General features: G+C 60.7%; 1 protein-coding gene across 2 annotated transcripts in view; it reads left to right on the forward strand.

Moving 5' to 3' along the window:
• The first annotated feature begins 286 nt into the window (after positions 1 to 286).
• The window catches only part of Brd4 (bromodomain containing 4), a 29963-nt gene continuing 17073 nt past the window's right edge, over positions 287 to 13176 (forward strand). Inside the window, exons 1-7 of one of the 2 annotated variants that reach the window (XM_042670579.1) lie at positions 287 to 366; positions 1174 to 1492; positions 4478 to 4615; positions 5673 to 5808; positions 7406 to 7692; positions 8072 to 8434; positions 8927 to 9055. In XM_042670579.1, the coding sequence (XP_042526513.1) occupies positions 1208 to 1492; positions 4478 to 4615; positions 5673 to 5808; positions 7406 to 7692; positions 8072 to 8434; positions 8927 to 9055 (1338 nt within the window). In that variant the 5' untranslated portion in view covers positions 287 to 366; positions 1174 to 1207. The remainder of the gene's footprint in view (positions 367 to 1173; positions 1493 to 4477; positions 4616 to 5672; positions 5809 to 7405; positions 7693 to 8071; positions 8435 to 8926; positions 9056 to 13176) is intronic. The other variant, XM_042670581.1, reaches the window with a different exon arrangement.

A 13176-nucleotide genomic window follows, 5' to 3' on the forward strand; every position in this document is an offset into this window, starting at 1 on the left:
ATTAAAACGCAAGAGCTCTAGCAGTGTGTTCTGCAGGGCATTTTGCAATAAAACCACAAATCCCTTAACTCGTGAGTGTATGTCTTCCCATTTGTCCCATTGGAAAACCTGGACAGGGCACAGATGTGTGCTCTGAAGATGTTGGTTGCAAGGTTTCCAGACATCAGCTGGGGTCATTCACCTGGGCCGGGTTGGGGGGGGGCGGGGAGAGGCCTCAGACGTGTGCCCAGAAGAGCACTGGGCACCAGTCAAGGTATTGTCCCAGAGGTGCCTCATTCTGGATAATAAAATGTAGGTCAGGAGTTTTCTTTTCTTCTTGGCAGTGTAACGGAGTTGGAGTGTTTGGAACTCAGGACCTCATATTTGGTAGGTTCTTCTCTGCCACTTGATAGACACACACACACAGCCCTTTGGTGTTTTGTTTTGCTTTGCTTTGCTTTGCTTTAGTTATTTTCCAGATAGGGCCTTGTGTTTTTGCCTAGGCTTAGCACATCCCACCCCTGGCTTGTTGACTGAGCTGGGACTCGGGGCGTCCCCCTCGCCCGCCCCCAGCTGAGCTGGCCGCACCTGGCTTGTTGACGGAGCTGGGCTCTCACTCACGTTCTGCCCAGGCTTGTGGGCCTCCTGGTCACTACCACCTCAATAGCTTGGGCTACCCGTGTGGACCTTACACCCAGCCCGGGCTCCGTTTCTTACCAGTGACAGCCTTTAGAGGACTTACTTCATCAGCACCCCTACATTACTTTAGTTACCCAGAAGATGATGTTGGTGTGAGCAGAGGGCTGTGTGGGCAGCCCACGCACGCAGGGGCGGCCTGTCCTTCCTGCTCCGCCCTGCCTGGGAATCGCTGGCTTGGCCGGACCCCACAGACAAGAATTTGCACATCAGTACCAGATGTGGGGGCCCCCCCACACCCCCTGGACGCTTACCGTGGGGAGGGGCTGTGCCACTCTGCGTCCCTGCCTTGGCCCTCGGGAGGGGATTTCTGCTGGCTGCTGTGTGGGGAGTCTTGGAGGAAAGCAGACACTGGAGCATTTAGTCAGGTGTGCCAGCTCCCCTGCCCACCGCTTCCAAGGCCCCTGGGCCCTTGGAGCTGGCAGCCAGAGTGCTGTGTGGTTTTGCATGTGGCCTGTCCATGGCTGGTCTCTGATGGGACTTTTCTCCTCCTTGCAGACAGCCTGGTGAAGAATGTGATGGGATCACTAGCATGTCTGCGGAGAGCGGCCCTGGGACAAGATTGAGAAATCTGCCAGTGATGGGGGATGGACTAGAAACCTCCCAGATGTCTACAACGCAGGCTCAGGCCCAACCCCAGCCAGCCAATGCAGCCAGCACCAACCCCCCGCCCCCGGAGACCTCCAACCCCAATAAGCCCAAGAGGCTGACCAACCAACTGCAATACCTGCTCCGCGTGGTGCTCAAGACGCTATGGAAACACCAGTTTGCGTGGCCTTTCCAGCAGCCTGTGGACGCCGTCAAGCTGAACCTCCCTGTGAGTAGCTCGGACCTCGCTCCTCCCCCCCCCCCCTCCCCCGTGCGTTTCCTGGGGGGGCAGATTCTGAGGGACAGTGCACATGGGTTTGGGTCATAGTGAGAGCTCAGAACGCTAGCACCACACAGCGTTTATCGGCAGTCCTGAGACGCCAGCCCGGCCCCTCTGGAAGAGGAAGAACGAGCTGCCTGCTTCTGTAGCTGTTGGGGTCTGGGGCGAGGGCAGCGGGGCAGCATGCCTGCCGTCCCCACCCGCTGCGTGGCCACCGCCCACTGGCTTCTTTTTGCTTTTTTGGTTCAGGGCTTTTTTTTTTCCTCCTACTTCGTTCCCTGCGTCCCTAGCAGACAGCTCTGCCAGCTGGGCTCCCTGGTGTTGAACCTCCGGGAGCCATGGGCATGCTTTCATTCTTCTGCTTAAGTCTCTCACCACCCCCCCTCCTCCACCCCCCCCCCCACCCCCCGTGCCTAGTCCCTCCCCCAGCGAGTGGAGTGAGCGGCAGTGTTGCGTCCAGAGCCGCTTGCGTGGAGGAGTGGCCCGTCCACAAGCCCACATTCCTGGAGGAGGGGGACCCGGTCTCGCCTCCTGGCATGACCGTCGCGTGTATGCGTGTGTGCTACCAAACAGGTGCCGCGAGTATGCTCGTGAGAGGGGAGAGCGGCCGGGGGCCTCCAGGTGGCTGGGTGGTGAGCTGGCTCCGGAGAAGGGTGCAGGGGAAGATGGGAAGCGGGCAGCAGGCTGAGGGGCCCGTGTAGCGCAGAGGAGTGGACGCCAGGCGCACAGCAAGGACACGGGCGTGCGGCACACAGCTGCGTCACGTCAGCTCCCACCCCGCTGGCCTCGGGGACCGGACGCACAGGTGGAGGAACATGGAATTGAAGAGCAAGTGTGTGTGTGGAGACCAGGGTAGTGAGCGCGGAGGCCTGGGGGCGCAGGCGGGCGAGCCGGGCAGACGGGCGGCTTGGAGTGCGGCATGCCCACGCGAGGGTGAGGGCACCCGGCCGGTGGGACTCAGCCCACGTGCCCAGCGCAGCCGGGCTCCGGAGGGTGGCCAGGATTGCTGTGCGCACCAGCTCCACCATTAGGTGCCCTCTGACGGCTGTGACCTGAGAGGGAGCTGGACGCTGGCGGCACTGACCCCGTGTGTTCAGAGGGGAGCGGGGAAGGTCACCATGGCCCCGCCGCGCTCGCTGTGGGCTGCCCCCGGCGGGCTGGGCCCCGTGGCTCACCAGTCACGCTGTGTTCCTGGGAGCTGCAGAGAGAGCCCCACACCCCACACCCCTCTCCTGCTTCGTGGTGCCTTTCAGACCCTCACCTGTCCTGGGTCCCCTTGACCCTGTAGCCGGTGCACAGGTGCACACACTGAGCACTGTTCTCCGAGTCGTGAGGCCATACGACACAATTTAGATTTCCACAGGGCTGGGTGTTGGGGTTAGGCTTTCTTGAGAAGGTTGAGCACAGTAGAGTGTACAGCTTGGTGTTGAGGCCGGCTCTTGGCCTCCTGCCTGGCTGTACCTTGCAGCCCATACCATGGAGGATGCTGGCTCGTGCTAGCGTGGCCTTCCTTACCTGCTGCCCCTGCTGCCCCTGCCGCCTGATGGCCTGCTCTGCCCTCCCTCCAGTAGCCGCTCTGCCCCGCCCTGCTGCTGAGCGTGGATGGGACGGTCCCATGCCTCACAGCAGAAGGGCCCCGGCCCAGTGCCCTCTGTAGCCTCTGCCTGGAAGCCCAAGCAGCGGCCGCTCTGCCTCCAGGCTCCTTGTTTCGGGAAATAAGCCTTTGGTTTCAGAGCTTTAAGTAAAAGCGAGTGAGAACAGCAGTTTGGTTTTGAGCTCTCCAAGGCATCCACGTTACCGGCTGGAATGAGTTTGGCACTTTGGGGGGGACAAGATTGGAAGGCTTGGGATTGGGCGCGTGGAGGTGTTTTTATTGAGGACTGTGAAGATTGTCCAGGTTGCCTCATTTGTTGGTCTGGTTGATCCTTAGCGGTGGGGTGTGGCGGGGACTGGCAAGGGGAGGGGAGCGAGGTGTGGCCCTCATGGCGGCCAAGGGACAAGACGCAGGGGTGCGGAGAGAGGGGCAGGGGCTCGGGCACTGGTGCTGCAGCAGTTTGCATTTATGAACAGTGAAGTTGCACGAGAGGATCTGCTGGCTCTGTTTAATGAGTAAAAGCCCCCCCCCCCTCCTGTCCTCCGGCTTGAACTCAGGGCCTTGTGCTGTCCCTCAGCTTTTCCCCTCCAGGCTGGCCCAGCTCTACCACCTGAGCCACGGCTCTACCTCCAGCTTTTTGGTGATTAATTGGAGATATATCTATCCTGTCCAGTCTGACTTTGAACCACAATCCTCGGATCTTAGCCTCCTGACTAGCTAGGATCACGCCACCTGTGCCTGGCTCAGAGCCCCCTTTATTCTTTTTTTAAGCCTGTGTGGTTTTTCCTATTGTTTATTTATTTTTATTTATTTTTTTTGTCAGTCGTGGGGTTTGAACTCTGGGCCTGGGCGCCATCCTTGAGCTCTTCAGCTCAAGGCGAGCCCTTGAGCCACAGCGCCACTTCTGGTTTTCTGGTGATTTATTGGAGATTAAGAGTCTCACAGTCTTTCCTGCCCGGGCTGGCTTTGAGCCGCGATTCTCAGATCTCAGCTCCTGAGTAGCTAAGATGACAGGCGTGAGCCACCAGCACCCGGCTTTTCCCATTGTTTATTAAAAATGGAAAGTTAACACCAGAAAAGCAAAGTAATCGATTTTCATGAAGACAGTCTGGTCCAGGTGGGGCAGCTGGCAGCTTTCGTCTCTCCCCTCTGTCTTGCAAGCAGTATTTTGAAATTCTTTTCTGATCCAATCTACTTTATTCTGGGTTTCCCTGAGTCACTCACGCCACAGAAGAGCCTCAGTTTACCCGTGGAGTGAGACCCAGATCTGCGGGCCAGGCGGCCTGGCCCAGCCCGGCTACTGGGTAACTCTGGCCTTCTTTACTCTGCCTCCTTCCTAGGATTACTATAAAATCATTAAAACGCCTATGGATATGGGAACAATAAAGAAGCGCTTAGAAAACAACTACTACTGGAATGCTCAGGAATGTATCCAGGACTTCAACACTATGTTTACAAATTGTTACATCTACAACAAGGTGAGATGCCGGCGGGATCCTGCTAGCCTGGGGAAGGGAAGGAGAACGGGGCTGCCGGAGCGGAGCGGCGGGGAGGAGGGCCGGGGCTGCCGTGAGCTGTCCTGGTTAGCTTGAGCGCTTGCTGCTGGGTCCTCGAGCTTTAGTTCCTGAGCATGTCTAGAAGAGAGGCGAGAAGTCGGCCGTTGGCCGCCTGACGGCCCAGTGAGCGGCGTGACTGTCAGGGAAGAGGCCTTCAGAGGGTGTCCTGTCCTGCGGAGCCATGCCGGACAGAGCCTGGAGTGAAAGCGAGGGCACAGGGCCCAGCCCGCATGGGCACAGCCTCCCGGACTGGTCATAGAATCGGGGGTGTCCCCCCTCCCTCCCCCATCCTCCATGCAGACCTAAGGTCACTTCCCCGCCCCGTAGCCACACCTTTGGGCTCGGCTGTGCCATGAAGCCAGATCATTTGTTCACAGTTGAGACCACAGATGTGATTAAAACCAGCCCTTTCAAATAGAACGGCTCTGGAGGGAGACTAACAGAACTCGGCTTTTGGCCTCTGCTGGTGTAGTGGGTAAAATGGCCCAGAAGAGATGGGTAGGTGAGTTTCTCGAAGTTTCCTGTGTTTTGTAAAGTCCTAGTGCTCACCACCCAGGCAGCAGGGACCTGTACCGAGCACGCCCCTCAGAGCTGCCTTGGGGTACGCGGGAGAGCACGGTCGGACCCCTGCAAGGCATTGCTGCACAGAACCCAGTGCCATTTGAGTACTGGTGTGCAAGAGGCCCTAAAGCCGAAGGGCCCGGTCAGGGTTGGCTGAGCTCAGCGGACGCTTAGGCTCCAGGACGTTCAGGATGGATTTCAGCGCAGAGAGGTAGAACAGTGAGCGAGGGAAGCACAGCAGATAGCTCCTGTAGGACCCTGCGTGTGGCGGTTGTGGTCCCTTAGGGTCTAGCCCAGGAAGGACCCTGCGTGTGATGCTCCAAGCACGGGGGGGGGGGGGGGGGGGCTGGGTGCCCTGTCCACAGGAGGCAGTGGGCGCGCTCCCCGCTCGCTCTACCCCGCCTGTCTCCCCACACAGCCTGGAGATGACATCGTCTTGATGGCAGAAGCTCTGGAGAAGCTCTTCTTGCAAAAAATCAACGAGCTGCCCACAGAAGAAACGGAGATCATGATAGTCCAGGCAAAAGGAAGAGGACGCGGGAGGAAAGAAGCAGGTAGAGTACCGCGTGGCCGCAGGACTGGAGGTGGCGGGGAGGTCAGAGGTGACGTTAACGATGGGCTGCTGCGCGTCCGCATGAGTGAGGGCCGGCCCCTCACAGGCCCCCCCATTCCCGTCCCCCCATCCCCCTTGCGCGTCCGCATGAGTGAGGGCCGGCCCCTCACAGGCCCCCCCATTCCCGTCCCCCCATCCCCCTTGCGCGTCCGCATGAGTGAGGGCCGGCCCCTCGCAGGCCCTCCCATGCTTCCACATGAGTGGGGACCGGCCCCTCACAGGCCCCCCGTCCCCGGCATTCAGCTAGAGTCACTGGCCCCCGCGTGGCTTGTGGACTTAGGTCAACAAGTGTATACCTTGTCAGTGCAGTAGAAGGTTTGTACTTTTCCTCTGTCTGTGTGTCTGTGTGTCTGTGTCTGATGCTAGAGATTGAGCCTAGCTTGTTATACACTAGACAAGGCCTCTGCCCTGAGCTCTACCCCAAGGGCTGCTTTCCATTCCAGAGTAAAGACTTTAATCCAGCATGGTCCAAAAGGAGGTGTACTCTTCACCTAATTTATAAAACTGTATAGAACCCCTCTGTATATCATCTTCATAATAACAATAAAAATGTGTTTATTAAAGAAGAATTTAATCCAACCAGAAGTGCTTTGAACCAGTGTCCCGGTCCTGTAGCCCTGTTGGCGGCCCCGGTGCCCAGCGTGCTCAGTCGCGCCTCTGTCACTGTGTTATGGCCCGCTACCGCCGCCCCTCCCCCCAAGCGAAGGCCCGCTGCACGGCGCTGCCGTCCAGGACAGGGCGGGCTCCACCCAGCGCCTCCCGCGCTGCCTCTCCCCATGTCTTTAGCTGCCCCTCCTGCCCCGAGGGGGCAGTGGTATCGGGGAGTCCAGTGCCCAGAGTCACCGAGGAAAACCAGCCTTGCCAGCCCCCTCTTCGGGATCGTGCCCGTGGGGTGATGACCCTGTGTCTGCCTGAGGGGCCTGGGCCTCGCCTGGGGCCAGGGCTGTGGTCTGCACCTGCGACCTCTCCTCAAGGCGTCAAATCCCTGGAGAAGCCCAAGTAGGGTGCCCCGGGGAAGAACGGGGGGACTCGGCAGAACCTCTCCTCATCCCTCGAGGGGAGCCTGTGGGTGAAGACAGCTTTTCCAGGGAACTGGGGCGTGTTTCCTTTCCACACCGGCATGCATGGCGCACGTGCGCGCTGGCCACCTGCTCATTCAGAGCCCCGGCCGTGGGAGCCGTTGGGGCAGCAGCTGCCTGCCCTTGCCCATCACCAGGAGGCAGGGCGTCCTCCCACGGGGCGCTTGGCTGGGTGGGGGATTGCTGGCCCCGGACAGGAGGGCACACTCGGAAGGCTGCACTCGAGGAGCGCGGCCGCTCCGACACGGGCTGGTGTTGCTGCGCCTGGCCTGGCATCCTGTTCTTTTGTCCTGGGCGTCCCTTCTCGCGAGGGGAGATGTGGCCAGGAAGTGCGCAGAGTGGGGCCGGGAAATGCACGGTGTGGGGCCGGAAGTGCAGTATGGGGCGCTGGTGGCCTGGCCAGGCGTGCTACACGTGTCAGCACAGCCTCTGAGCTCCTGGTCCTCTTGTGATTGCTAGGGACGTCAAAGCCAGGTGTGTCCACGGTCCCGAACACAACGCAAGCATCAACTCCGCCGCAGACCCAGACCCCTCAGCAGAGCCCCCCTCCCGTGCAGACTGCGCCTCACCCCTTCCCCGCCGTCACCCCAGACCTCATCGTCCAGACTCCCGTCATGACCGTGGTGCCCCCCCAGCCGCTGCAGATGCCCCCACCGGTGCCCCCCCAGCCACCGCCCCCACCGACGGCAGCTCCGCAGCCCGTGCAGAGCCACCCACCCATCATCGCCGCCCCCCAGCCCGTGAAGGTAAGGGTCCCGGCGCTGCAGGCCGCAGATGGGCTGGCCTTCTGGGTGGTCTGCGTGGAGCCCGTCCCGGCTCACTAGCACTGTCCCCCGTGTTGCTGAGGGTTAGGCACCTGCAGGCCCGTGATGCACGCCCGGGAGTTGCTGCCCCTTCCTCGTCTCCAGGACCTCTTGTAGCTGCCATCTAGCCCGAGTCGTCCTTCCCAGGGGATATCTGGCTAGGGCAGGTGTCTGGTGTTGAGCAAGTCCCAGACTCAGAGTCGTGGCTTCTCCCAGCCCCAGTGTCTGCCTGTCCTGGCTCCTTCCCCCGAGCGTGGGGACCCTAGGCGGGGCTTGGGGACCCTGAGCGGCCGTGCCTTAGCCCGTTGTATGCTTCCGGCAGACAAAGAAGGGGGTGAAGAGGAAAGCAGACACCACCACTCCCACCACCATCGACCCCATCCACGAGCCGCCCTCACTGGCCCCAGAGCCCAAGACGGCCAAGCTGGGGCCCCGGCGGGAGAGCAGCCGGCCTGTGAAGCCCCCAAAGAAGGACGTGCCTGACTCGCAGCAGCACCTCGCCCCGGAGAAGAGCAGCAAGGTCTCCGAGCAGCTCAAGTGCTGCAGCGGCATTCTTAAGGAGATGTTCGCCAAGAAGCACGCGGCCTACGCCTGGCCCTTCTACAAGCCGGTGGACGTGGAGGCCCTGGGCCTGCACGACTACTGCGACATCATCAAGCACCCCATGGACATGAGCACCATCAAGGTGAGCGGCGCCCACACCTGCTCCCAAAGACGCCCGCGCCCCCTGCTGGACGCGGTGGGGCCATGCCTGACCCCGCGTCTGTCCTGGGTGTGGGTGTGCCTCCCAGACGCAGACGCCTCTTGGGCTCCCAGAGAGCTGTGTGGTGGGGCCTCCCGCGGGAGACACCTCGCCCTGTAGGTGATGACACGCGTGAGGACATTCGGCCCGAGTGTTCTGAGCCCCTTTGGGTTTGTTAGGACTTCTTCCCGTCATTTTTCTCTGTGGGCTGGAATAGGACTGGCAGCGGGGGGCAGCACTGGGCCTAGCCCTCCTCTGCCTCCTGGGCTTCCGTGTTCTCTTGCTCTTTGGCCAGTGATGGCGACCTCCGTGCTAAGATGCGGTGTGAGAAGTGGGGCACGGTGCTGCTGCTGGGCACGAGACCACGCCACGCCCCTCTCCCCCAAGGAGAGCCCGAGCAGACGTGGCAAACTGGAGCCTGTCTTGTTTTTCCAGTCTAAACTAGAGTCCCGTGAGTACCGAGATGCTCAGGAATTTGGTGCCGACGTCCGACTGATGTTCTCCAACTGCTACAAGTACAACCCGCCTGACCACGAGGTGGTGGCCATGGCACGCAAGCTCCAGGTGAGGCTCTGGAGGGGAGGCGGGCCAGACCCTGTGGCGTTGGCTGACTGCGCCTCGCTTTCCTTCCCATGATGCCGCAGGAGTGAATTTCACCCAGGCAGGCGCATGCATTAAGTCAGGGTTACTTACTAAGATCAAGTGGCTGGTTTTATTCTGGGTTTTCCCACTGGACACTGCCTCCCAACACCCATTCATCCACCCGTGTCCTGTTGCCCTTGTCTGGAGAGTGTGTGCTCTGTGCGTGTCCCGATCTCTTCTTCAAAACACAGCTGTCTCAAACCAACAGGGTGGGGGGGGGGGGGGGACACCCGTACCAGGCACACATGCGTGAGCTACAGTAACTGCTCGCCTGCGGGCAGAGCCTTGGAAACCTCGCCTTATGGCTGCAGGGTGGCCATCTCCACGGTCGGTTTGACCACAGGCGCTTCCTCCAAGCTGAGACCCTGCAGTGCCGCTGGAAGAACATTCCTCAGCAGGGCTTCCTTCTCTCTGGGTAGTAAGGTCAGAGTTGAACATCTTGGGAGAATAAAAGTTAATGTTTTGTGCCGGGCTCACGCCTGTCATCCTAGCTACTCAGGAGGCCGAGATCTGAGGTTTGTGGGTCAAAGCCAGCCCGGGCAGGAAAGTCCGTGAGACTCTTATCTCCAATAAAAACCACTAGAAAATGGGAAGTGGCACTGTGACTCAAGTGGTAGAGTGCTCGCCTCGAGCTTGAAGAGCTCAGGGACAGCGCCCAGGCCCAGAGTTCAAGTCCCACAACTGACAAAAAAAAAAAGTTAATGTTTCGTGCTTTTTAAAATTCTCGGGAAGGAGCCATGTGAGGTTCTAAGAATTCCCAGCCGTTTCACCCCAAGGCTGTGGGCAGGTTGACTTGTCCTAAGAGCTGACTGTGTGAGCCGATGCGCCCGTGCACACACATGTGCACGCACGCACACACCTACCTCACGGCGGCCTGTGCTTTCTGGGCGGAGGTGAGGCCTTGGGAAGCCTTTGACATGTGTCTCTACAGCACAGTGGCATCCGAGTCACACACCTGGTCCGCACCCCAGCTCTCTGGCCCCTGGCATGTACATGTTCCAGGTCCAGGCTCGGCAGAGCCCCTTCCTCCTCCCACTGTCACGCACCGCGTGCCCCTGATTCAGAGACCCAACTCCTGTGGAGGGAAAAACACTGCCCTGTGAGAATAGAGGCGCATTTTTACTCACTGGCCCTTGTTATGGGGGCATGACCAAATGGGGGAGGCTGTCTTTTAAACGCCCGTGCACCTCCTGTGCACACGCGAGAGAGAGAGAGAAAAGGAGGGGGAAGTCAGACTTGGATTCTTCAAGGCTCTGAGTGCTGGGAGCTCCGCTTGCCTCCCTCAGTGGGACGTGGTGTTGTAGGCTGCGAACTGTGTTGTTTTCATAGACAGCCCCTTCACCATTCGTGTTTGGTGCCTGTCCCATCATGGAAAGTTAGCACTTTGTAGTTTTACTGCAATTCTCGAACTGGGCCACCAGGTGGCAGTAGTGCCTCACATTGTCTACACACCTGACTCCCTTCCCCCCCTCCCCCCCTATTCTCCTGGGAAGATGGGGTAGGGGTAGCTTTGCCCACATTGGGCATCCATGTCTCTTTGTCCAAACCAACACTCCATCAGCATGGAAGAATGCTATTTTGAACTAGTGCATTGAAAGGAGAGAAAAGGCTGTCTACTGTGCCTAGTCTTGTCTTCCTGAGTGGCGTGGGCTGAAGGCTGGCAGCACAGCATGGCATGGAGCAGCCTCTGCGCTCAGCTCCGCTCTGAAGAGCAGCTGCGAAGTGTGCTAGTGACGGCAGTCCTTGCAGCCGCCCAAGTTTTACCTGAGGGAGGAGCGAGTGTGCAGTGAACAGTGTCGTGCAGTTGTTTTGCGGCGGGGAGGAGAGGCAGGCTGCGGACTGCCTTGGGGTCCGGTGCGCACCAGGGGCAGCGCGTTCTGAGCTTGGTCTGCGCAAAGGCGCCCTGCTGGGTTCCACTCACGCTCTGCCCAGCATGTGGCTCCCCAGGGCCTCTGTGTGCTCCAAAGGGGCGTCAGGGCGGGAGGCTGGCACCTGAGTGCGTCTGTCTCGTCATCGTCATCGTCGTGGTTACTAAGCGGGAAGGCCTGCTTCCTCTGGACCCGATGGCCGCCACGGGGGCTGAGGCTGGTCCACGCACTGGCAAGGAGAAACTTCTGCTCTCTGCCCCGGGCGCTCCGCTGAGGTCTACCAGCAGCTGTGACTGGACCGCGCAGGGGTGGGGTGGGGTGGGCGTGGCGAGGGGCTGGCCAGAGTTGAACCCACCGTGAGCGGGGCTCAGGCCCCCACTCCCTCTGCTGGGCCACGGGGCTCTGTTCTGGCCTCTTGCTGGCCTTCCGGCAGCCCTGCAGGCCACACTGCCCCGTCCCGCCGCTCCCTTGGCAGGCCTGCCTTCCGAGGTGTGGTCACCCTTCCCTCTCAGGCTGCCCGTGGCTTGGGCCTCTCAGCACGGGGCCCAGCCCGTGGGCTCTTCCCAGCAGGCTCTGTGTCTCGCACGCAAGAAGGAGCCCTTCCTTCCTTTAGCACAGGGCAGGATGGGGTCGATGTGGCTGTCCGGCTCCCGCAGAGCTCCATCCCACAGAGGAGCGTGGCTGCACAGCGGAAGCGCGGGCTGCCTGGCGCGGACGCTCCTCCCGACCCCCGCGGGCCTCCTGCCTGTGCCCCTCGCTGTTGATCTTGGCCTTGACCGCCAGGCCCCCAACACGCAGGGGATGGGAAGGGAAGGGCCTCGCGCCTTGTGTGCCTGGCAGCCAGTCTGGAAGAAGAGCACAGATACGTCCGTGGCAGGGGGAGGGTCCGAGGGTGAACGCAGACAGCGTCCCCGAGCACCTCATCCTGGGAGGGGGCACGTTACCCCTTCCTCCCCCCCGCACACCACCGTCCCACCCCGCAGGCCTGGCGCATGGCTTCAGGCGCTGCCTCGCTGCGGCCTTGCTGCTGTGAAGCCCTTTCTTCTGCCTGGTCTTGTTTCCCTGGCCGCGTCCAGGTACTCTCCTTCCTGACATCTGCCGCATCTGTTAGGAAGGTTCTGCCGGCAGGCCAGGTGCATTCTGGCTGGGGGGAGCGGCGCCTCCGTCCGTGCAGAGCCTGCTGTGGAGACCCCTCTCCCCGCCGCCAGGTCTCCTTGGCTCCAGGGAGGGGACCTGGAGCAGGCTCCAGCCCCCTGCTCCGCTCTCCGAATCATAGTGAAGACTGGAGCAGTCACTGCAGAGGGGTGGACAGCTGCACTGACAGTTGTATTCCATGCTGAAAGCAGCCACGTGCAGCTCAGAGGCCGCCTTGCCCTCCGCCGCACCCGCCCCGGCCCACCACTGCGGGCCTCTGCCGCCTGGCTGGCTGCCTATGTCTTGCATGGGTACCCCACGTTGTTCCCCCGGATCCCTGGGTCTTCCAGGCAGAAGGCCTCAGGACACGCCAGGTCCCGGCCCTGTGCCTGCAAACCCCGCCTGGCCGGGTTGCACGTCCTCAGGGAACTCCTCCTGAGTGCTCAGTGCCCCGGCCACTGCTGCCCTGTGCCCTGCACTCCGCACCCCGCGCCGGGGCCACAGCCAGGGCCCGCCCTGCTCCTGCTGCAGCGCTCCTGGTCTGTGGGCTTTGTCAGGCACGCTGCTTGGCCTTTGCCCATTCTCCTTCCTCTTCCGGGGAGGGCTCAGACAGCAGTCCTCGCGCTTTCTGCCCGAGTGGAAACTAAAGGCCACAGAGCCTCCTGTTGTGCCAGCCACAGGCCTGAGCAGTGTTTCTGGGGTCTTGCCCTGGTGCCCTCGGGTTAATGCACTGGTGGGTGCTGGTGGCTCACTCCTATAATCCTATTACTGGTCTGAAGATGGTGATTTGAAGCCAGCCTAGGCAGGAAAGTCCATGAGACTCTTTAACTCCAATGAACCACTAATAAGCAGGAAGTAGAGCTATGGCTCAAACAGTAGAGTGCTAGCCTTGAACAAAAAAGCTCGGAGAGAAAGGCCCTGAGTTCAAGCCTCACAGCCAAAAACAACAAAAGAGACCTAGGAAAGGCGTGTTAGAAGACCGTCCCAGGCCTTGCCCCTGTGGCCCCGTCCATGAAGAGAGGGCCCAGCTCCACGGCCCTC

Source organism: Dipodomys spectabilis, unplaced genomic scaffold, assembly GCF_019054845.1.
Source record: "Dipodomys spectabilis isolate Male_0828 unplaced genomic scaffold, ASM1905484v1 ptg000573l, whole genome shotgun sequence".
In the NCBI taxonomy this organism is placed as follows: domain Eukaryota; kingdom Metazoa; phylum Chordata; class Mammalia; order Rodentia; family Heteromyidae; genus Dipodomys; species Dipodomys spectabilis.